General features: G+C 39.1%; 1 protein-coding gene across 3 annotated transcripts in view; it reads left to right on the forward strand.

Annotated features, from left to right (window-relative positions):
• RYK (receptor like tyrosine kinase) overlaps positions 1-22,320 on the forward strand; it is a 105,629-nt gene that overhangs the window by 24,333 nt on the left and 58,976 nt on the right. For all 3 annotated transcript variants that reach the window (XM_081574144.1, XM_081574141.1, XM_081574142.1), the window contains exons 2-6: positions 1,057-1,178; positions 12,428-12,527; positions 14,313-14,447; positions 17,729-17,782; positions 21,269-21,413. In XM_081574144.1, the coding sequence (XP_081430270.1) occupies positions 1,057-1,178; positions 12,428-12,527; positions 14,313-14,447; positions 17,729-17,782; positions 21,269-21,413 (556 nt within the window). The remainder of the gene's footprint in view (positions 1-1,056; positions 1,179-12,427; positions 12,528-14,312; positions 14,448-17,728; positions 17,783-21,268; positions 21,414-22,320) is intronic.

The following is a 22,320-nucleotide window of genomic DNA, read 5'->3' on the forward strand; positions in this document are numbered from 1 at the left end:
TTTGTTCTTTCAGTTCTTTTGGGTTATATTGTGGAGAAAACTTCTGATATTTTAACTTCTCTCAAGCACTTGCTGTTACCCTCCTCTTCCCTTTTTGTAAACAATGAGCTGCGCTCAGGCTCACTGCCTTGGTGTAGGCAATAGTGTTTAGCCAGCATTTAGTAGGTAGTTTTTTTCCCCTTTTAATTGATTTTTTTTTGATTACCTTGTATTTTTTTCTCAGTAATTACTGGGTTTCTACTTAAGATGGTGATTAAATTTTTCCTTTAAATTTTTATTTAAAAATTGAATTAATTTTAAAGAAATGTTTAATACAAGTAGGATGAAGGGGTTATCACAAAATTGAGTAATGTGATATGTGTTGGAGGTTGGATGTGACCTTGGCCAAGAAAGTGGTGTGGAAATGTGTGAAATCTCTAGCATTTCTTAGGCATCTTGATATTTTCTCGCTTTTATCTGTGGTGCTAACTTATCTAACAAGAGTTTACTGAGCATCTGCTTTGTGTAGAGGACTGTCCTGAGAATATGAGAAGTATCGTGTTCTCCGCTTTGTAGTTTAGATTTGGACGAGCGTGTGTGTCTGTGTGGCAGTGGGGTGAGTGTGCCTTGGTGACATGCTGTTCAAGTGGCCAGCGCGTCGTGCTGACAGAAGCCAAGGTCATCTCTGGCTAGGGTCTTGAGGCCTTGATTCACACTCATGTTTTCCCCCAGGTGCCTGTCTCTTTTCCTAAATCCTCATCAGTTTTGCAGGGTGAAGGGGCTTTTGTCCGTAGGCATTTATCTGAGAAGGTCTTTGTCCAAGAGGAAATGTGTTGCATCGGTGGTTCTCAGAACCAGAGTTCTGGCTCCAGCACCCAGCCCAGTGCTTAATTGTTCCTAGGCTCAGTTTCTTCATCTTTTTTGGCAGTGATAAAATCCAGTCTTCTTCCTGCTTCATAAGGCAGCACAGATGGGATGTGCTTTTACCCTGTTATTATGATCAGTATTTGAAATATTGATGGTTAATGCTTTTGAGGGTATTTGGGGCATTTAATTTTTTCTCTTTTTTTTCCCTAGGTCTTGATGCAGAACTTTATTATGTGAGAAATGACCTTATTAGTCACTACGCTCTATCCTTTAACCTGTTAGTACCCAGCGAGACAAATTTCCTGCACTTCACTTGGCATGCAAAGTCCAAGGTAAGAGAGCGGTCCAGCAAAGATGCCAAGACAGGACTATCCAGGCCTACAGGCTGAGGCAAAGGCTGGATCTGAGGGGTGGGCTGCCAACTGCACAAGAGGGTCGTGGGTGGTGGCCTGTAGCAGTACTGGGTCTTTTCAGATTTATGTTTTAAATCTTGAGCCCATTCCTCTAGACTTTCAAACCTTTGAAAATGAAAGTAGCCTCATATATGTGACTAGCTTATGACAGAACACTTATTGTCAGGCTTTTCAAACAAGGATGTAGCTCTAGCTTGAAGAGGGGACAGGTGGACCTGCTAATGATTGTGCTGTTGTGATGAAGTGATATGAATGAGGGGTTGGGGAATTGGTAAGATAGGTGGTTTAGACATGTTTGAGGTCTTGGATATAATTCTCCCGGTTATGGACAAGCAGTAAAAGTAAAGTACAGGAGATGTAAGCACTCATGTTGGCGCTGGCTAAGCTTCTTTAACTGTAACAAACTTCTTGCCTGGTTTACTTGTTGCTGAATCCTTCATATTTCCTCTGTTTGGGCTCCTCTATCATGGTAAGTTTTCTCCTGAGTCAAAGAGTGAGAGGCTGAGTGTAGAGCCCACCTTCCCTGGTCAACTTCAGTTTCATTTGTCAGCCTCATGTGTAAGCTTCTGAGTAGGATTTTATTTGGGAAATAAAAATAGTTTTTGCTATACTAAAATAAGAATACCTACTGTAGAGTTTATTTTTTAAAAATTATTATAAAGTTGTGTTTGTTCTTACATTTGTTGCTAGTCATTTAAATCTGACCACTTTAATATAGATCTTTTTATCTACTTAGAAAACAATAATGGTTATTGGGAAAATTCAACTATTATAGAGTTGTTTTAAGAACTGTTAAGACTTTGTACATCTGAACCAAGAAGAATAATCATTGTTTATAATTTGGAATACTTGAAACCGCACTTCTTTTTCCTTTTTAAACAAAAAGGGGATTATCTGATACATGTGTTGTACAGTATTTTTTTCCTACCTGATACTATGTCTTAGCAGCTTTCCACTTTTCTAATTACAGATTTAACTCAGTCTCTTTAATGGCTTTATAATATGATATTGTATGGATGTATGATGTATGGTTATTTGTTAAGTGCTTCATTGACATATAGCTTTTTAGTAACATTTCCCTTCACTGTTACAAATAGTTTCATTCATTTGGCAGGCAAAATTTTATGGTAAAGGATGATAAAAACAATTGGTGGTCATCTTTTGTTGCTGTTTCTGGCATTGTTATTAATGAATATAGAATCATAGAAAAAATATGTGTGTGTGTGAATGTGTATGTATGTATATAGGTATATGTGTGTGTATATATATTAAGAATATCTTAATTTGTTCAGAAATTTTTCTGTACGTTTGGCATTATTTCTCAACAGTACATTGTGATCAGGAAGTGAAATGACTGGGTCAGAGAATGTTCATGATTAAAATTTTGGTTGCTGTTGCCAAATTCTTTCTCCTATCCCTCTTCCAAGATGGTACCAATAAGCCAACATTCCTTACAAAGTGAATAAGGTGCTTATTTCAGTTCACTGCTTAATGCTAAATATTTTAAGTATATTTGTTTGCCAATTAGGTAAGTAAAAATGAATTTGTATATTGTAAATATGCATATATCCACATTTTTATATATGCTCACACATACATTAGAGAAATGTACACATATAGACATACGTGAATTAAAATACAGCTGCAGGAATGTTTTGATTAAAGTTAAATTAGCTTGGATCCTGGGTAAAGTGTATGTGCCTTGCTGTCTAGAGCACCTCGAGTCCAACATTATTGCCTTGGGGTATCCATATAGGGGATGTTCTTTTAGGAGTGGTTGGATCTCTTTAGGGTGAAATCTGCAAAAACAGAGGGAGAAGATTCATGTGATCTAAGAACATTTAGTAGATGGTAACTTGGATATGCTGAAGTGCCAGCATAAATGATATAGGTAACTCAGAAAAGGTTCACTTGAGACATTTTAATCTGAGGTCTGTTAGTTTGAATGCGTAGGCACCTGGACTCTTCAAGGAGACAAACCTAATGCATTTTTCAGTACTGTGTGACTTTATTATTATTTGGGTGACCTTATCATTATTTGGGGGAGTAACCTTTAATTTTGACATAATTTCAGACAGAGAAAATTACAAAAACAGTGCAAAGAATTCTCATTTATCCCTCACCCAGATTCACAAATGGTTACTGGTCTGCCCCATTTATTTTATGATGCATTCTCTCATCCTCCCTGCTCTCATGCACACAGACTTTTTTCCTCTTGAGCTGTGTACGAATGAATTGCATGTTTCGTGCCCTTTTACCCCTAAGTACATCAGTGTGTATTTTCTAAGGATAGGAGCATTCTTTATATAACCAAAGTACAGCGGTCAAAATCAGGAAACTTAACACTGACACAAGACTGTTAATCTCCAGAACTCACACTTCACCAGTTAATCACAATTATGCTTTTTGTGGCTTTTTTTTCCCCCCTCCTGTGGCCTTTCTTTGTGTTTCTTGACTTGGACATTTAGGAACATATAGGCCGATGGACTGTCTCCTCAGTTTGAGTTGCCTGAGGTTTCCTCATGATTGGATTCACGAATGTCTCCTTGGTGGGAACAGCGCAGCAGTGCTGTCCTCCACTGTGCACATGAAGTCAACTTGTCCTTTTACTGTGGATGTTACTGTGATCACTCAGTTCACCTGATTCTCCACTGTAAGGTTCTCTTTATAATGAACAAGTAATTGTGGGGAAATAATTTGAAATTAGGGCATCCCAGGTGGTTCCAGTGGTAAAAAAAAAAAACTCACCTGCCAATGCAGGAGACATAAGAGATGCAGATTCGATCCCTGGGTTGGGAAGATCCCCTGTAGGAGGGCATGGCAACCCACTCCAGTATTCTTGCCTGGAGAATCCCTTGGACAGAGGAGCCTGGTGGGCAATAGTCTAGAGGGTTGCAAAGAGTCGGACACGACTGAAGCGACTTAGCACGCACACGCATACACAATTTGAAATTATATATTAAAATTCTGTAACTCAGCACCCTTTCAAACACTAGTTTTTGCACCTGTGTTTAAAACTCGGTTTCTCTTTTAGCCATTGTGATTGTTGCTCTCACTGAAAGAGGTCAGATCTGCACTGGGTAACCATTTGGTGGGAGTGTTGTAGAAGGAATTTAAACGGAATGGTGGTCTTGAATTTTAGGTTTCCTTGCAACTCCGAGATCCATTGTTTTAAGTAGAGAAGCTTTTTATATTCTCCAAAAACTTGATAGATAGTCCTTTGTTACTTTTCCCATCTGTAATGCTGATGAATATAAAAACAAATAATACATATATTTTAAAGTTATGAAAAATCTAATGAAATAGTAGAGATTCTGTTCTGAGTGAACTACTGACTTTGAACAGGATGTGATTGTTTTGGTGCCCACTTGGGAAAAAAGATTGTTGATGTATATATACCATGAGAATATTTCCCAGGCAAGAGTATGGGTAATGATTTAGGAATAAAAAGGCAATGTGGGAAGTGGCAGTTAGAATTGAACAAAATTAAACCTCTTATTCATTTGCTTTTAAAACTATACATACACTAATTTTTTTTTTTTGGATTGAGTTTCAGGGATCTGACTGCTTATGGATGCCTGAGGAGTTTTAAGAACCTGTAGACAGGGAGGAAATTGGAGTGGGGGAGAATAGGTAGAGGAAGGGACTTGGATGAATGTATATGTTTGAATGGGAAGTAGTGTTGGTCTGGGTACATGTTGGGTGAGGAGGAGCCTTGGTATAGCTCTACTGTACTTCCACATCCTTCACGTTATCTTGTAGAGCATAATTTCTAAGCTACTTCTGTGGCAGGTGTTAAATACCATCCTTAGTGTACATTTGGGCTGCCCTTACTGGTATGATGGTCTTTGTAAGTCAGAAGTACCCTGACTTGCTGGAGGCAATCACCATTTATTTTACACATCAAGGCCAGAAGCCTAGAAGGAATCCTAGATGCCTTCTGCACCTTCCAAGTCCAGATGATCCAGATGATTCTCTCTCATAACTATATCTTAAATTAGTTTCTTATCTCTCTTGAGATCTAACGCCTCCTCCTTAACTTAGGCTTTCATGTTTCTTAACTCGATTATGGAAAAATAGCCTTCTAACTGGTCTCCTGGCCTCTGGACTGACTTCTTGCTGTACCCCCTGCAAAGCTGCTCTAAGGCTCTCGGTTGCCACCAGAATAAAATTCTATTTCATAGGGAGCCTTTGTGATCTCATCCCTCCTTTTCTGCCCGCCCTCCAGTTAATTGTTTAGTGTCTTTTTTTATTTCTTGAATGCCCTGTGCTCTGTTACTTTGCTGCTGTTTGCTGTGCTAGAAATACCCTTTCTCCATTCTTTACTTCATTAATTCTTGTTTATCTCATAAAACTTAGAGCAGGTGTCACCTCTTTTTCATCTGTGTCAGGTGCCATTTTCTTTCACACCCTTATCATGCTCTTAAGTATGTTTTTGTAGTTGATTTTCTTCTCTCTCCCTCTGAGGTGCTGAGCACGTCAAGGGTAGGAACCTTTGTTCATCTTTCTCTGGGTCCCTCATGCCTGGTGTAGCACCTGGTACTTAGTTACAGGTCCTCCTTGACTGACTATGGAAGAGATGCACAGGGCACAGCTCAGCAAAGGGGCAACTTCTGAGCAGTTAGAGCTTTTCAGAGTTACGATATGCTGCTTTAGAAGCAGTGGATTCCTGTATCTAGAAGTGTGAAAACATGGGTTGGGTATACTTGACAAACTATTTGGCAAACTAGTTGCACACCTGGGATTTTTCAGATATTTTACTCTGAATAAAGTTGTAAAGTTGAAAAAATATAAAGTTTTAAATTTGAAAAAATGAATGTAACTCGTAGTTTGAACATATAGCTAAGCTTGTTTCGCAGTTTGTCTGTAGAAGGTATAAGAATTTAGAGGAAAATACTAGTCATGTTATGCCTTAAAATGTTTTATAGTAAAAAAGCAAAGAAGTGTGTGTATGTTAAATCTAATGTCAGGTTTGACCTCCACTGCAACTCCTAGTTCCAGTTTTAGGCCGTAATTTCTTTTGTGATTTTAGCACAGTTTAATTGAAGTTTGTCTATTTTAAAAGTTAATCTTTTGAGTATTTTGTTCATGCATATGGTACAAAATGCAAAAGGCATAGGAGTATATAGTGAAAAATAAATCCCCTACCCCTTTCTAGTACCATCCCCAGGCAATCTAGCCACCTAACTCCCCTTCCATTGGCAACCACTGTTACCTGATTCTGATCTCCCCTTCTAAAGATAGTCTGTGTATGGATAAGCATCTAGGTATGTGTGTATATATATATATTTTTGAAATGATAGTCATGCAAGGGGGCAGGAGAGACATGGTGAAGAGTTCTTCACTTGATCTTGTTAGCTCTGGGATGCAATTAGGAACTTTCAGAAGGAGGGTCATGGCTCCTCGGCTCCAACACTTTGCAATTATTGCTTTTTAAGAATTACCAGAAGATGAGATACTTGCTTCCAAAGATCTTTAGGCTTCCTGGTATGTCACTTCATTGTAGATATTTTAACATTATCAAATCTTCTGATAATAGTGTTCTGCAGTATATACATGACTGTGTTTTATCTTGCCAAACAGGTTGTGGTCTTCTCAGAGACTGGAGCTGTGTCTTACTCTTGACATTGTATCATACTGCCTTAGCGCGTGGTTGGTAAATATAATGTGTTAATTGCATTTCCAGATGGGGTAAGAACTCTGGTGTTGTTTTTCTTTCACAACCCCCTTACTGGTGGTTTTAACAGATAATAAGTTTCTTCTGCATTCCAGAACATTCTCCAGTATCCAGGAAAAAAACTTGCAATTGCATCTGTTGAGTGTCAGTAGATATTTTAGATAGCTGAAAGGCAAAAATATACCAAAAGGTAGCAGAATACTTACCTCACTCAGTCCCATCCTGTAAGCTGTTCTCTGCTTTCAGGAATTCATCATTGTCAGGAGGGTCTGCAGGGAACTTGTCCAGAGTTCCTACAGCAGCCCTGGGGGCCAGCCTGCTGTATCCCCTGCAGAGTGGAGTTTCTGTGAGAAAGGCAGCACTTCTGGTAATGTCAGAGAAATTGAAAGGCTGTTGGGCTGCAGGCAAAGTGTACTTACTTTAAATCTGTACTGGGTTCCAAGAGGAAGTGGCTTTACTCAGCAGCTGCCTATTTGCAATTACCATTTGTTTCCAAGTAAGGAAAGATTACCAAAAATGTTTATCTCTTAGCTTCTTCAAATATTTATATTTTTTTCTCATTTCTTTCTGAAGTATTTTGGCTCATTCTTTGTTCTGATAAACAACTGATTTTCAGATTTTCTTTGTTCCAGTAGATTATAAATGTTAGCTTTAGAGCAGATCTGTTTCTTCAAAGGATCATTGGCCAGTGAGAGTCCATATAGATCGATGGCATGCCAAAATAGAAAAAACTGCCCTTTAATAATAAGCAATTTCTAACCCCAGAAACTACAATTTAAAATTTTATATTCTGAAGATTCCTGAGGGAGAAGAGAACTGCTTTGGAATGCCTTTCATGTTTAGGCAGTCCCTCAAAAAGGGAGGCAGCAGAGGGCATGCATCATGCCTTCACACTTTTTAGTGTTCCAGGCTGCTGCTGGCCAAAGGGTTGGGCTTCTCAGAAATCCTACTCAATCCCTTCACCACTTCTCCACATGCCTCTGATGCTACCCAGCCCCATTCACAAGCCCATTTCTCTACCTTCTGCCCTCACCCCCTGCCACACTGAGGCTCTCCAGTGCTGGTCTGGTCCCTGCTCTCAGCACTACAATTAGGGCCTTTAACCTTGTTTGCAGCTGGCTCTGTCTACTGCCCCAGGGGTTCTGGTCCCTGGCTGGCTGTGCCTCTGCTTGCAATTATTGAGACCTAGAGTAAAGGAGACAGCAAGTGTGGGGAAGCATAGTAAATTTGGTTTTGAATCTGCTATGTTTGAGAGCTGTAAGATTATTAGGCACATATGTCTAGTAGGTTATTGGGCATATGGGAGAGAATGAAGATGTAGGAGAGTGAGAGAGACGAGTTGATGATACAGGATCCCATTAGTGGTCTAGCGGGCCAAGGCTAGTGTGCTGAGAGAGAAGGGTTTATCATTTGGAGAGGAGAATAAATCTCTCCTTAGGAGTGGAGTGCAAAGGATGAGTGCTCTAACAGATCTGCCTGGAGCTGAAAAGAAAGAAAGGGGAGGCGGGTTCTTGTGTGCCAGGTGAAGGGGACAGGAGCATTGTCTGAGAGGAGGAGAGTGGGGAGGGCAGCAGGTGGTGAAGCCGTGAATCATGAATCTCATGAGGTTTGGAGTGAGAAGACTAGGGAGTAGGGGGTGAGGGGGGAAGGGACTGCTGAGCAGGATTAACGGCCTCCCCTGAACATGGGGATCATCTTTGCGTAAGAGCAACTTTCTCTTCTGGTGTGTGCTTTCCCCCAGCTGTGCTGGGCAGCAGGAGTGGCGTGAGAGGTGGTCAGCGTTCTGATGGCAAAAAGACTGTGTTGGTAGCTAGTCTTCTTTGGGGCACAGTCTATGGGAAAGTAAAACCAGGTCACAGGATGGATAGGCTGGAGAGAATGGAAATAGCGTTATTGGCCATTATATCCCAGCTATGAGCACAGCCCTTGCTTTACAAATGTGCTTCATAAATGTTGGTTGAATCAGAGTGTTGGAAACAAAGAACTGGTTTTGTAGGAATCGGAGGTTGTGATGGGATCTTTGATAGAGTGGGATTTTTGCATTTGTTTTGGTTATGGAGTAATTCTTCAGTACATAGGCATGCTGAATATTAATATCAAAGCCACCAGGAAGATGGCAGGAGACAAAGCGAGCCAAGCACCACAGCCTCTGTAAAGTCCTTGTGTGACACTGATGATGATGGCGTGAGAAATAGCCATTATGAGTAGAAGCTGTGAGCTTCAGAGTACAGGGGCTTTTGCATGAGGAAGGGAAGTTGAGAAAGGACCTGATGATCCTGAAGGAATGCTGACCCTGCTGTCTAGGCCCTGAGGGTTGAGGGTTACAGGGACCAAATGATAGGAAAGCCAGGCTGGAGGAGAAGGCAGGGAAGACACTTGTGAAGAGGCCGACAGTGTGAGAATCTGTTTAGTCTAGTGGGGTTCCCAAGATAGGGGACAATACAGAGGGCTGCAGGATTGCTCTTGGCAGGGCACAGGAAGGCTTGTGTCAGAATCTCGGAGGTCAGGAGCAGGCTGGCCAATATGGGGAAGTGCAGTGGGGCATAGTGTGGCCACTCTAGAATGACTGCTGATGCTACTGGGGTCTGCGTTTATCAGAGGGAACCTGTACCGGACTGACAGTTAGGTGTGTCATTTAATTATTTTAAATGATCCTCATAATGTGATTGTACTAGCCTCATTTTATAAAAACTGAAACTCAGGAAAAGTTAGTAATTTATCTGATGGTCACACAGTCTCATGGTTCCAATCCAGTTCTTGCTGACTGTGCTGAATTTTTTTTTCAGGCAGTTGCCTTTCATGTATTGCTTTGTTTAGAGATAGCATGGATATAGGAATATAGTCAATGCGTTTTCTTAATATTAGTCAATAAGTGTTGCTGGAAAGCCTGCTCATTCTTGGCCCAGACTTGCTGGGCTGTGGCTCTCTCACACCCCCTGGTGGCAGTGACTAAGTATTGCAGCATGCTAAGATGAGAGGGAACACTTCTAGCCAAGGAACCACCAAGTCACTGATGTGCAGCAGCAAGAACATTTCCTTTGTCATGAACATGGCATTTAACAAATACAACTTTTAACAGTTGTTTGTGTATTTATCTTAACTGTAAAGCAGTGCTTTAATACTTGCATACCCCTGTAGCGTTCTGGGTACACCTGAATGGCCCAGTACCCTGATGCTGGGAAAGAAGGCAGGAGGAGAAGGGGACGACAGAGGACGAGATGGTTTGGATGGCATCACTGACCCAATGGACATGAGTTTGAGCAAGCTCTGGGAGATGGTGAAGGACAGGGAAGCTTGGCGTGCTGCAGTCCATGGGGTCGCAAAGAGTCAGACATGACTGACTGAACAACAGCAACAATAGCGTTCTGGGACTTTCAAGTAGAGTGTGAAAAGGGAAACCGAGAGAGGGAGTTGCAGTCATTGGATTGCTCCCTTCTTACCTATGGGTTAAACACCTCCTGACTCAGTCAATGCCCAGGTGTCCATCCTTTCTCTTAGAATCTGGGAGGTTACTCTTTCTCTGTTTTCTTTCATCTTTGTTATGTCCTATTTTGTTGGTTTTTTTCATTAGCGTGTACCACATTTGAGTATCTCCCAATGAAAAAAGAAGAAAGATAGGCTTTGAAGTCTTCTACCATTACCTAATTACATTCTTTATAGTTAAGTTTCTTGAAGAATGGTTTCTTGAACCTCTTTCCTACTACTGTTTTAACCCTCTGCCCTTTGGCTTCTGCCAATCCCAGCCTTCACTGGAAAGCCTTGTGACCACTGAATGGGAGAGGGGTGCCCTTATTGAGTCCCAAGGACAGGACAAAGAATATCGGGAAATATAAGGCCTCGTTGAGGGTCTTGAAGATGGCATCCATTCTGAATTTCAGCTATTGCTTTGCAGTTTGAGCTGTTTCATGAACGTCTTTATAGCAAAAACGGTGTGTTTGATGTTTGATATTGATTGATGCTGATTGGTTCTATTAAGCCACTATGGAAGCCAGGTATTGATAGAGAATATTGGTGTTCCAGGGACATTTTTCTAGTCGTCTCTCTTTCTTTGTGGATTCTGAATCACTTGAGATCCAGAGGTTAGATGGCCATCCAAACATGAACTCTATTAGTGGTGAGAGCCGGACTAGAGAATGTAGCATAGATATTTTATGAGAAATTTGTACCTTGGAATCTACTTGTGAGGTGAGTGGATCTGTAGATCAGACCTTCATCTGCCAGTCACATACAGGCCCTCAGAGCTTGGCTTTTATCAGCTAGAGAAGACACTGGTGACCAGTCATGGTCTGTAAATTATACATCTAAACTCCTTGGCTTTTCATATCTATCTTCCTCTCTAGGGCTTCTCTGTCAGTGGCTGTGAGCCTCAGCAGGATTTCTGAATCCTAGATGGCAGGTTGTATAGGAGAGTGGTGGTACTGTTCTGGGCATGAAATAGAGGGTGGCTTACTGGGCTGAATTTTTATCCAATTGAAAATTCCTAGGAACAAATGAACAAGCATAACAAAATGGAAACAGAATCATAAATATAGAGAACAAGCATGTACTTACCAGAGGAAGGGTTGGGGGAAGAGATAGGTGAGGGAAATTAAGAGGTGCAAACTTCCAGTTGCAAAATTAGAGAGTCAAGGGTACGAAATTTACAGTGTGGAGGGTATAATCAATAACTAAATAATATTATCTTTGTGGTAACGTATCATAACTACTTATTATGGTGATCATTTTGAAATGTATTGGAAAAAAATCACTGTTGCATAACAGGAACTAACATAGTGTTGTAGGTCAGTTATACTTCAAAAACAAACAAACGTACAAACAAACTCACAGAAAAAGAGATCAGATCAGATTTGGTTGCCAGAGGAGGGGGACAGGATGGGAATTGAATGAAAACAATGAAAAGGTACTACAGACTTCCAGTTATAAGATAGGGATGTAATGGACAACCTGATAAATATACTCAACTGCTGTATGCTAATGTATGAATGTTGTTAAGAGAGTAAATCCTGAGTTCTCATCACAAGGAAAAATTTTTTTCTATTTAATTTTGTATCTATATGAGATGATAGATGTTCACTAAACCTATTGTGATAAGCATTTCATCATGTATGTAAGTCAAATCATTATGCTGAAACCATTTTATACAGTGATATATGTCAATTATATCTGAATAAAACTGGAAGAAATAAATAAAACATACCCCCAAGGCAGTAATCTAATGACTCATGTAAGAGGCAGCACAGTCTGGTGGGGAAACATCTTAGACTCAGCAGATCTGGATTCTCACTCTGGCTGCTTTGCGTATATTAAACTTCCCTGGCTTGGTGTCTTTGACTGTTAAAATAAAGGAACATTCCTAAGACTGTTTCTGACAATATGTACTTAAAAAAAAAATAGCTAGATTATTCATTAAAGACCTAAATCAGTGTGGTCAAGCTATACTAAGCCCTTTCTGTTATCACAGGTCCAGTTTGTTTATTTCTCCATATTATAGGTTGAATATAAGCTGGGATTCCAAGTAGACAATTTTGTGGCTATGGACATGCCCCAGGTCAACATTTCTGCTCAGGGGGAAGTTCCACGCACTTTATCAGGTGAGTCTCAGTGACAGAATTTGACATGCTGTTTTTAACTGTATCCCCTATACCTGGAGAAGGGTGTGGCAACCCACTCCAGCATTCTTGCTTGGAGAATGTCATGAACAGAGGAGCCTAGCGGGCTACAGTCCATGGGGTCGCACAAGAATTGGATACGACTGAAGCAGCCTAGCACATACGCACACACCCATACCGTCAAAGAACATTGGTGTAAGAAGCGTAAGTTCTTTAACAAGTGATTTTTGTAAATAAGGATTATTTGGACTTTTTAAGCAGTTTCTTCTTTTCCATCCTCTCTAGAACCATGTGCACTCAGCTCTTCTCTGTCTCCTTTTATGCGTTGTTGGCCCTGACCCACGTCCCTTTGTCTGATACTGTTTTTCTTCCATTAGTTCCCACACTGCAGCTTGGATAACCACTTCCTCAGTGCCCCACCCTCGTCTGTTGAGTACCTTCCAGATTCTCCAGCTGGTGTGCTGTGTTTAGCATCTGCCCCTGCCTGTCTGTCTAGCCTGTTGCTGGACCTGCCCCAGTGCTCCAGCAGTGCCAGGCTGCATGCAAATTCTCAGAGCCAAGCCTTTGCCCATGCTGATCTCTGTGTTTGGAACCATCTTTTCATCTTTCCTGCATCTGAATTTCTGTTCATATTAAATATTCGGCAAGACTCAATGTCTTTACTCTTTTTTTTCTGCCTCCTCTCCCTCCATTTGTTAACTCTTTGTATTCTTCCTGCCCTGTAAGATCTTGTATTTAACTGTTTAAAATTGATCACATTATTTTGTAATTCTCTGTCTTTGTCTATGCCTGCTAGCCTCTGGCCACCTGAGGGCAGGAGCTGTCTTTTTCAGCTGTCTGCCCTTGGTGCCTAGTGTAACATCTGAACAGGATAGGCTCTCAGGACACGTCTGAGTAAATGATAGGCATCATGTTTACACCAGTTTGTTTTGAGCCAGTCTTTTGAGAAGGGCTCCTGAAGATATGAGATTTAAAGAAAATGAAAAGTTTTAAAACTTGAAAGTATAAGCCCCAGTGTTATGAAGATTTCTTACTCACTGTTACTAGTAGCATACGTTAATCTAAGCTTTAAGAAAGTATGAGAAGGCTGATTAATTTTTATGGGCTAGTAAAGAAATTCAGAAATGCCCATATTGTTCATACGCTGACACAGATGGTAGAATGATGCATTCTAAATTTGTAGAAAGAGTCTTAAACTGAAAGATTGAAAAAAAAAAATGCACCAAAGTCTGCTATCTCATTGCTGTGGTAATTGATTAAAGCAGTTTCTGCTTAGAAAGGTTTTTTTTTTAATTTATGGGTGAGAATTTGTCAGTTTCATTTACAACTTTATATTTAATCTCTTCCTTAAGAATAATACATAATTGCATTTTGGTGGTGAAATTGTATTTCCATTTTATCAAGTAATTTTTGTTGTTGTTGATTGTGACTGGTAAGATAGTGGAGTTTGCCTTATGATTTTGTATCTTTACTATATGGTAATAAGAGAATTTAGGAGACAAATTGGTGTATTAAAATTTATGAGCAAATTTGAAAATAATTCTCTTCCTTTGTCTTGATTTGTTCTTTAATGCTAACCTTTATAGTACTTTATATTCAAAGCTGTGTAGTCTGAAGATAAATTCTCTGAAAGTTTTTGCTTAGTATTTTATGTAAATGTATTATTTTTTAGTTTTATTGCAACAGAAATAAATTCTAAATTATGGGACATTAATTTTGATTTTTAGAAAATTTAAATATTTTTTCTTATTTATTTTTTTTTAACAGTGTTTCGGGTCGAGCTTTCCTGTACTGGCAAAGTAGATTCTGAGGTTATGATACTCATGCAGCTCAACTTGACAGTAAATTCTTCAAAAAACTTTACAGTCTTAAATTTTAAACGAAGGAAAATGTGCTATAAAAGTAAGAAATTTATTTACCAAAGTATGTATTTTATATAGATGTGAGAAGATCAAAAACAGGTTTTGTCGTCTTTTTACAGATTTGTGTTCCAATCTTGACTATGGTTGCAAGTAAGAAAGAGAGCACTAACTGATGAAATTCTGAAATAATCACCATGATAACTTCTAGCTAGGAATCCCATTTAGGCCCCACTCAGTCCCTGCGTTCTCAAAATTTTTGTCAGAATTGGTAAGAATGTTTTCCTTTAGGAATGTGAAATAGCGCTAATGGCCAAAGAGGTAAAGAAATCACAGACTTTAGATAGAGGCCCCTGAGAAATGGGGTGTTAACTATGTTTCCTTTATGAATTACTTTTATGTAGAAACATTGCCCTGGGCCCAGAAAAATGTGTTAGAATTACAACTCGGCCCTTGGTGGGGTTTTGGAATAGGTTTCCTTTTATTAACCTAAGTTTCAGGTGTGTTTTTTTTTTTTTTTTCATCTGTAAAATGGCATAATAACCTGTTTCAAGAGGTAGGTGGGTTGATTTTAATCTACTATCATGAAACTTAAAATATTATATGTGGTACCTACTAATTGTTGGTAGTTTTTGGCTTTGAATAATCTGTTACTCAAGAAATTGCAGCAGATATGAAAGCTTCAGCACATGAGTTCATAGAGCAAGAATTTTAGAATTCTTAAAGGTTATCTAATCCAACCCACTCATTTTAAGTTCCATTGAGATTAAAGTGACCTGAATTTACCCATCACAGTGGTGGAGCTGGTTAGTATCTAAGGTAGAAAAAAAAAATACTAAAGAAAGCTTGCTGAGTTTGGGTTTTGCTGAGTGCCAACCATTTTCCAAGTGCTTTACAGACACATTAAACCCATTTAATGCTTATAGCAGCCTGTGGCAGTAGCTTCTCTCATTATCTCCAGTTTCTGAGGAGGGAGGTGAGACTCAGAGAGTCCAACCAACTTGCCAAAGCCAGATAACTAAGTAGTGGAGCTGGGTTGCAAACCTGTGCTTTTGCTTTGTAGTCAAATTGTCTCTTAACACATTTCCTAGTCAGAGTTAGTGCTGAGTGTTATGAGAACACCTGAGGCCAGCAGGTGTTCATTAGCCAGAGTTAAAATGGCTAATGTCCAGATATATGCCAGCAAAAATTGGTACTGCATTAGAATGGGCATTTTTTTTTTTAGCTCTCATTTAATCCTTTAATCAAGAGTAAACAATTGCTCTCTCTATATATTTTCTCTAGTTTTATTGAGATATAATTGACATATATCACCGTATAAGTTTAAGGTGACAGCATAATGGTTTGATTTTCATACATTGTGAAATGATTATCACAATAAGTTTACTTAGCAGCCATCATCTCATGTGGGCTTCCCCGATAGCTCAAATGGTAAAGAATCTGCCTGCAATACAGGAGACCTGGGTTCGATCCCTGGGTCGGGAAGATCCCCTGGAGAGGGAAATGGCAACCCACTCTAGTATCCTTGCTTGGAAAATCCCATGGACAGAGGAGCCTGGCAGGCTACAGTCCATGGGGCTGCAGACATGACTGAGCGACTTCACTTCATCATTTCATGCAGTTACAATAGAAAGAGAAAGCAAAAAGAGAAAAACAGTTTTTCTGTGTGATGAGAATTTAGTAAATTAGGATTTACTCTCTCAACAACTCTCGCATAATCATACAGTTAACATATAGTGTTGAATAACACATAATGTATGCAAACACATAATGTATGCCATGCAAACATTATATCTGTAGTAATTGTCTTGTAACTGGAAGTTTGTACCATTTGACTACCTCCTCTAGGTCCTCCTCTTTCCTCACACCAGGCCTCTGATAATAGCAAATCTAATCTCTTCTCTTATGATTAAAAAAAATTTAATTCTTGGATTCTGAAAATGTAAGTGAGATCATACAGTATCTCATAGTCTTTCTTTGTCTGACTTATTTCACTTAGCATAATGCCCTCAAAGTCTGCCTGTGTTGTTGCAAATGGTAGGATTTTCTTATTTTTTATTTTAGTGTGTGTGTGTATGTGTGTGTATTTTCATCACTTCTTTATCCAGAATAGACATTTTTATAATGAAAAGTTAGCCCCATTTTAGCTAAGGTGTTCTGGTACATTTGTCAGTTCTTACGTATCCAGTTATGCACTTACTTTCATGTAATTTTAAAGCCAAAATGGACTTTAGATACTCGAGTTCAACCTAGTCGTTATATAATTGATATGAGGAGACTGGGCCCTGGAATGGCTGTCTGAGCTTGCTCAGCCAGTCAGTCAGTGAGGAGGGCAGAACAGGTGGTTCCTGGCCCCTGGGGAGGTGGCGCTGCCTGTACAACGGCGCTTCAGCTGTTAGTGCTTAAAGGCAGAATGATGGCCGAGTGTGGTGGAGTCTGTGGAGCACACCAGTACTAGTACCCACTGAGGTTTAATGCTCAGCTGATATTCAGAATGATCTCATACCCTCTCCATTTTCTTTAGTATGTACATGAAAACTAACAGTTGATGTAGTTTTCTGTTCTGTTTTAGACTTAAGCTTAATGTTGAACCCGCCTTTTTGTTTGGTGGTTGTACTTCTGGCCACCCTAATCTTCCAGTTCACATTCATGATTCTTACTTTAGTATGTGATCTTAATATATTTATTTATATGGTTTTCCAACTTAGTACTGTTTCAAAAGCGTTTGCAACAGAAAACATGCATGTACGGTATTGAATGTTAATTGGTGATACTGGCAAGAAAAGTTTCCTTCATCATTACGAGAATGGAAACTATTGGTTCAGACAAGTTTCATTACTCTAAAACTCCTCAGTGCCTTTACACTCTGCTAATGTGCACTGTTAGCTTCCACAGAGGTTGTAGTATGTAGGTTTTCCCAGACTTCTTGACCACAGAAACCCTTTTTCATTGAGTAGCTATAATTGGCTAATACAGGCTTAGATTGTTGAGTGATGAATATAGTGATGATTATCAGAATACGAGAAGGAAACGGCAACCCCACTCCAGTGTTCTTGCCTGGAAAATCACAGGGACAGCGGAGCCCGGTGGGCTGCCGTCTGTGGGACCGCACCGAGTCAGACACGACTGAAACAACTTAGCAGCAGCATCAGCATAGTAATGTAGCATTTATCATTTTGCAACAAATACCTTGTTACTTAGTTCACGGAGTGTTCTTTTAGAATATAAAACTGTTAGAAAAAATTCAGAAAATTTAATTACAATATATAAGGATTTTCATGGAAAAGAATTCCTAAAGCATCTTTTATCTCCTTTTAAATTCAGAACTTGAAGAAGTAAAAACTTCAGCCTTGGACAAAAACACTAGCAGAACTATTTGTAAGTGTTACTGTATTATCTTTTTCCATCATTAGGGATGAAAAATAATTGATTGCAAATAGATTTGATTTCATGAAGCTTGGAGGTTTTGTGGTTTCCAATTTGCCAAAAGATTAAGTGATGCCATGCTACTTATTTAACTGATGTTTTGTAGAATGGTATATTTAGATGGAACTATTTGAATATTGAAAATTTTGTAAAGTAAAATTCATACATTATAAGTGATCTAAAAATCTTTTATAAGCAAGAATTTATATCATTTCAAATGACCATAATTAAAGTATGAATGTGAAATATGTGTAAGATCTTCATCTGTTTAACAGAAAGTTAGAAAATCTAATTCATGGCCTGGATGCAACTCTCAGCTAGTTTCACCCAGGTGAAAATACAAGCTGAAAGATCCACGTTGTTTAAACCTACAGAGCAGAAACTCAACGTAGGTTTTTATTTTTTGGTAATGGTTCTGTAAGATTGTATAACTTAGACTTCTTTTTCCTTTTCTAATATGGATGCATCATTAAGTCTTAATCTTCCTGAAGCCGTTTTAATAGCAGTATCTTAAAATGTTACTAGATTCTCTTTATGGAAGTAAAATAAAAAAAATTGGGGAAGAGAAATTCAAAAATAGAGAAGTCAAGGGAATGTTTTGATAAACCCCCATGTGACCATCACCCTCCTTAGTAATCATCAACATTTGCCAGTCCTGTACTGTTGATTCCTTCCTCTTTCAGATGGGTGGGTAGGTAGGGAAGGGTAGAGTTTTTTAAAGCACATCCTGGGCATCATGCCGTTTTACCTATAAATGTTTCCATGTAAAGAACTTTTTAAAAGCCATCAGTAAACAAGCCACAATCATCCAACACCTCTTTACTTGTATTTGATTTATCACACGTAACAAAATTAACTGCTTAATGTCTTCTAATAGCTAATCCATGTTCCCATTAACCTGATTGTCTCAAAGCTGCCTGTGTATAGTTTCTTCCCTGAATCAGGATCCAAATGAAGCCTACTTACACTGTATGTGGTTGACATGTATTATGTTAACCAGAAACCACCCCTTTCCCTTCACTGTCATTTATTTGTTGAAGAAATTGACTCATTTGTCTCAGAATTTTCCACATCTGCATTTTAATGGTGACATTTAACATGTTTTTCTCTCTTCTAAACTGGTAGTTAGATTTTGTACTTGGTTAAATTGAATAGTTCTGGATATTTCAATATATACCATTTTTAAAGAGAAAATAATATGAGATTTATCTGCCTTTTAAAAATATTTCATTTGGATTTGTCTTTGATAAGAAATTAAAAGTATTTTTTTAAAATATCACTGCTCTCCAAGCTTACTTTTAAAATTCTGGTGATTTTATCCATTCCTTTTATGGTTAGGATTATTATTTCTGACCAAGAATAGAGTGTTGTATATCCTTGGTCTCTTCCTTGCTCCCTCTCTCCTCCCTTCCCTTTCTTTGTTTTCATCTGCCTAACATTTACCAAGACACTATGACACGCCAGGTGGTATGATTGAGGCAGAGGATTAAACCGACTTTGTAAGCCCCCTGGGGCTTCTAATGCACCAGAGGAAATGGATAGGCAATAAGCAGTGATAACAATATCCTGTGGCAAGCTGTGGCATGGCAAACACAAGGTGCTTTGGGACCCTGAGGAGAAGGTTATGTAACCTCCTGTGAGGAAATGCGGGGCAGCTTCCTGAGGAAAGTGGCGTCTCATTTGAGACCTGAAGGGTGACCAGGTGGTAGCAGGTGACATGTCAATGAGGGAATGGGAACAGTGCATACACTAGTCTGGAATTAAAGGTAATCAGGCAGGGTGCATTTGGGCATGTGCCCAGCAGAGCGGTGTCCTCTCCTCTGCCCTGGAATGTGCTGAGATGGATGCTGCCAACATGAACCTTTGGGACCTTCCTTACCCAGCCCTTCAAAATTGAATGGCCCCTGGCATTCTTAAGGAAAGTCCTGCTTTCATTCGGCTGCAGGTCAAGTATAGCTGTTCTAGAAGCCATCTGGTCTCTCTGCATCAATCGGTGCTGGTTTATTATTTGTTGATTCAAAGTTTAAATTTTAGAAAACAATCTTAAAATTAAGTTTTTGAAAGCTGTCGCTTTTGTATCTTTTGTCCTGACATATTCCCATAACTCGGCATTTGTATATCTGTCAGTTTGACATCTCCACACAGACGTGTACAGGTGCTCTTGGACAAAACAAAACTCTTAATTCTCTCTTTCCCCAATCTGCTTCTTTTAAAGTACCTTCCAAAGGTACTTTATCCACCTAATTCTTTAAGCCAAAGCTTTGATTCCTCTTTTTCTTTCTATCCTGGCATAATCCCTTTAGCAAACTCTGTTGACCCTGCTTCCCAATCCATGAACTTCTTACCTTCCCCATAACATCCTTATCCAAGCCATGACTGTTTCTTTCTTGGCGTGTTCTTGCTTCTGCTCTTGCTCCTCCCCACAGTACTCTTTATATAGCATGCAGAGTCATCTTTGTTTTTTTTTTTCCAAGTATCGTTATGTGTGTCATTCCTTTGCTTGAAGACTTGCAGTGACTTCCCGTATCATTTAGGATAAAACTCAGATTCTTCAGTAGAATGCTGATGTGCGTACTCATTAGTCTTCAGTTATACCAGTTCCAGTTACATCATTTCTATTTCTCCGTCTTCCATTCTGCTTGCTCTTATCATGTGGATCTCTGTTTCTGTGTCTTTCTCTGTTGCTCCTGTGTGTATGTGTGCACATGTATCTCGGTGTCTTTAAAGTATTTCCTCTGTTGCTGAGGCTTTTCTTTTTGAATAACATTAAGATGAATATTATTTCATGAGTAGAGTCTTGTTTTCCTGCTTTTATTTTTAAAGACAGATAAGCAAAATAATTTCTTTTTACTCTCAAGAGAAAAAGATGAGAAAAGTTTGTTTGTTTTACCTCATGGGTTGCTCTGCTGTATATTCCTTCTCCTTTGAGTTAGTGGTCACTGGCGAAAAAGATGTCTCATCTCTCACAGCAGACGCCACTGTTGAGGAAGGGTGTGTAGAGCTTGCTGTCCAGTATGGTATTTACTAGCCATATGTGACTGTTTAACTTTAAATTAATGAAAATGAAATAGAATTAAAACTTCAGTTCTTTCATTGTACTAGCTACATTTCAAGTGCTTAATGGCCACAGGTGGCCAGTGGCTACTGGACTGCATGGCATGCTGCAAAGACTTTAGATGGTTTATTATGTGTATGCCACTTGTGAATTGTACTAATTAACCAAAAGTTCCCATTTAAAAACCCTTTTTAAAACTACAACAAAAATACTTTTTAAATTGTATGAATTTATAGTAACATACTACTGGTAACCGATCTTATCAAAAAATGGACATGTGAAATGAAGATCTCTGAACAGGATGCTCATTGTGTATATTGGATCACAAAGCAATTGATGACATTTGTTTCAAAAGCTTAATGTGCTATTCATTTTTATTTCAGATGATCCTGTACATGCAGCTCCAACCACTTCTACGCGTGTGTTTTATATCAGCGTAGGGGTTTGCTGTGCAGTAATATTTCTTGTAGCAATAATATTAGCTGTTTTGCACCTTCATAGTATGAAAAGGATTGAACTGGATGACAGGTATCGTACATCTTTGGGGAAAGGAAAAAAATAAAAGCAGTTATTTGCATTTACATGGGAGCCTACACACACCAGTGCTCAGTGGTGCACAGTGGTGCAGGGAAAGAAGGGAGGGTGATTAAGCCCAGGCCAAAGGAAAAATACCATCTTTGTGTTTCTCTGTAGTTTTATTTTTAAAAATGTGTGAAGTCAGAAATTACAGCTTATTAGTTGGTGAAAAAGTAGAGATCAATTTTTTTTCTATCCCCTTTGACATGACCGTCTTCTAGACTTCTAGTGCCTTTTTGAAATAGCCCTGCTTTTTCCTCCTCGCCCATCCCTCCATCATTATCTGTCCATTCATCCATCCAGTTTATTAACATTTATTGAGAACCTGCTATGATTTAAATCATTAGTTCTCAACCTGGTTGCCTATTAGAGTCATGGGTAAACTTTTAAAATATATCAACACCTCTTCCAAAAGTTCTGATGTTACTGGTCTAGAGTGGTGGTTGAGCATTCAGTATTTTTTTTTTTTTAATTAAAGCTTCCCTGGTGACTCTAATGTGTAGCCTTTGAGATACACTGTGGTAGATATTATGCTAAGTGCTAGGAATAAAAAAATAATGATGTACTATCATGGCTTCATGTATTTAGTCTTTGACATTAACCATGTTTACAAAAGTTGATAAATTTGATGGTATGTGTTATAGTGTGGAAATATAGCAGCTTGTTCCAGCCTGGGTGAGTCAGGATGACTAGAAGTACATTGTAGACAGGATAGGGTGAGAGGTAAAGATGAAATGATAGATTTCCTTGTCCACCGTTCTCGTTTCCCTCAGTGATTCCCGCTTGCTGACTGAAGACATTCTCAGCTTCCTGACTTGGCTTTCAAGGTGTCCTCCTTTAAAGTGTAGAGATAAGCATC

The sequence above is a fragment of the Giraffa tippelskirchi genome, chromosome 2 (assembly GCF_054371585.1).
Source record: "Giraffa tippelskirchi isolate mGirTip1 chromosome 2, T2T-mGirTip1v1.2.pri, whole genome shotgun sequence".
Lineage (NCBI taxonomy): Eukaryota > Metazoa > Chordata > Mammalia > Artiodactyla > Giraffidae > Giraffa > Giraffa tippelskirchi.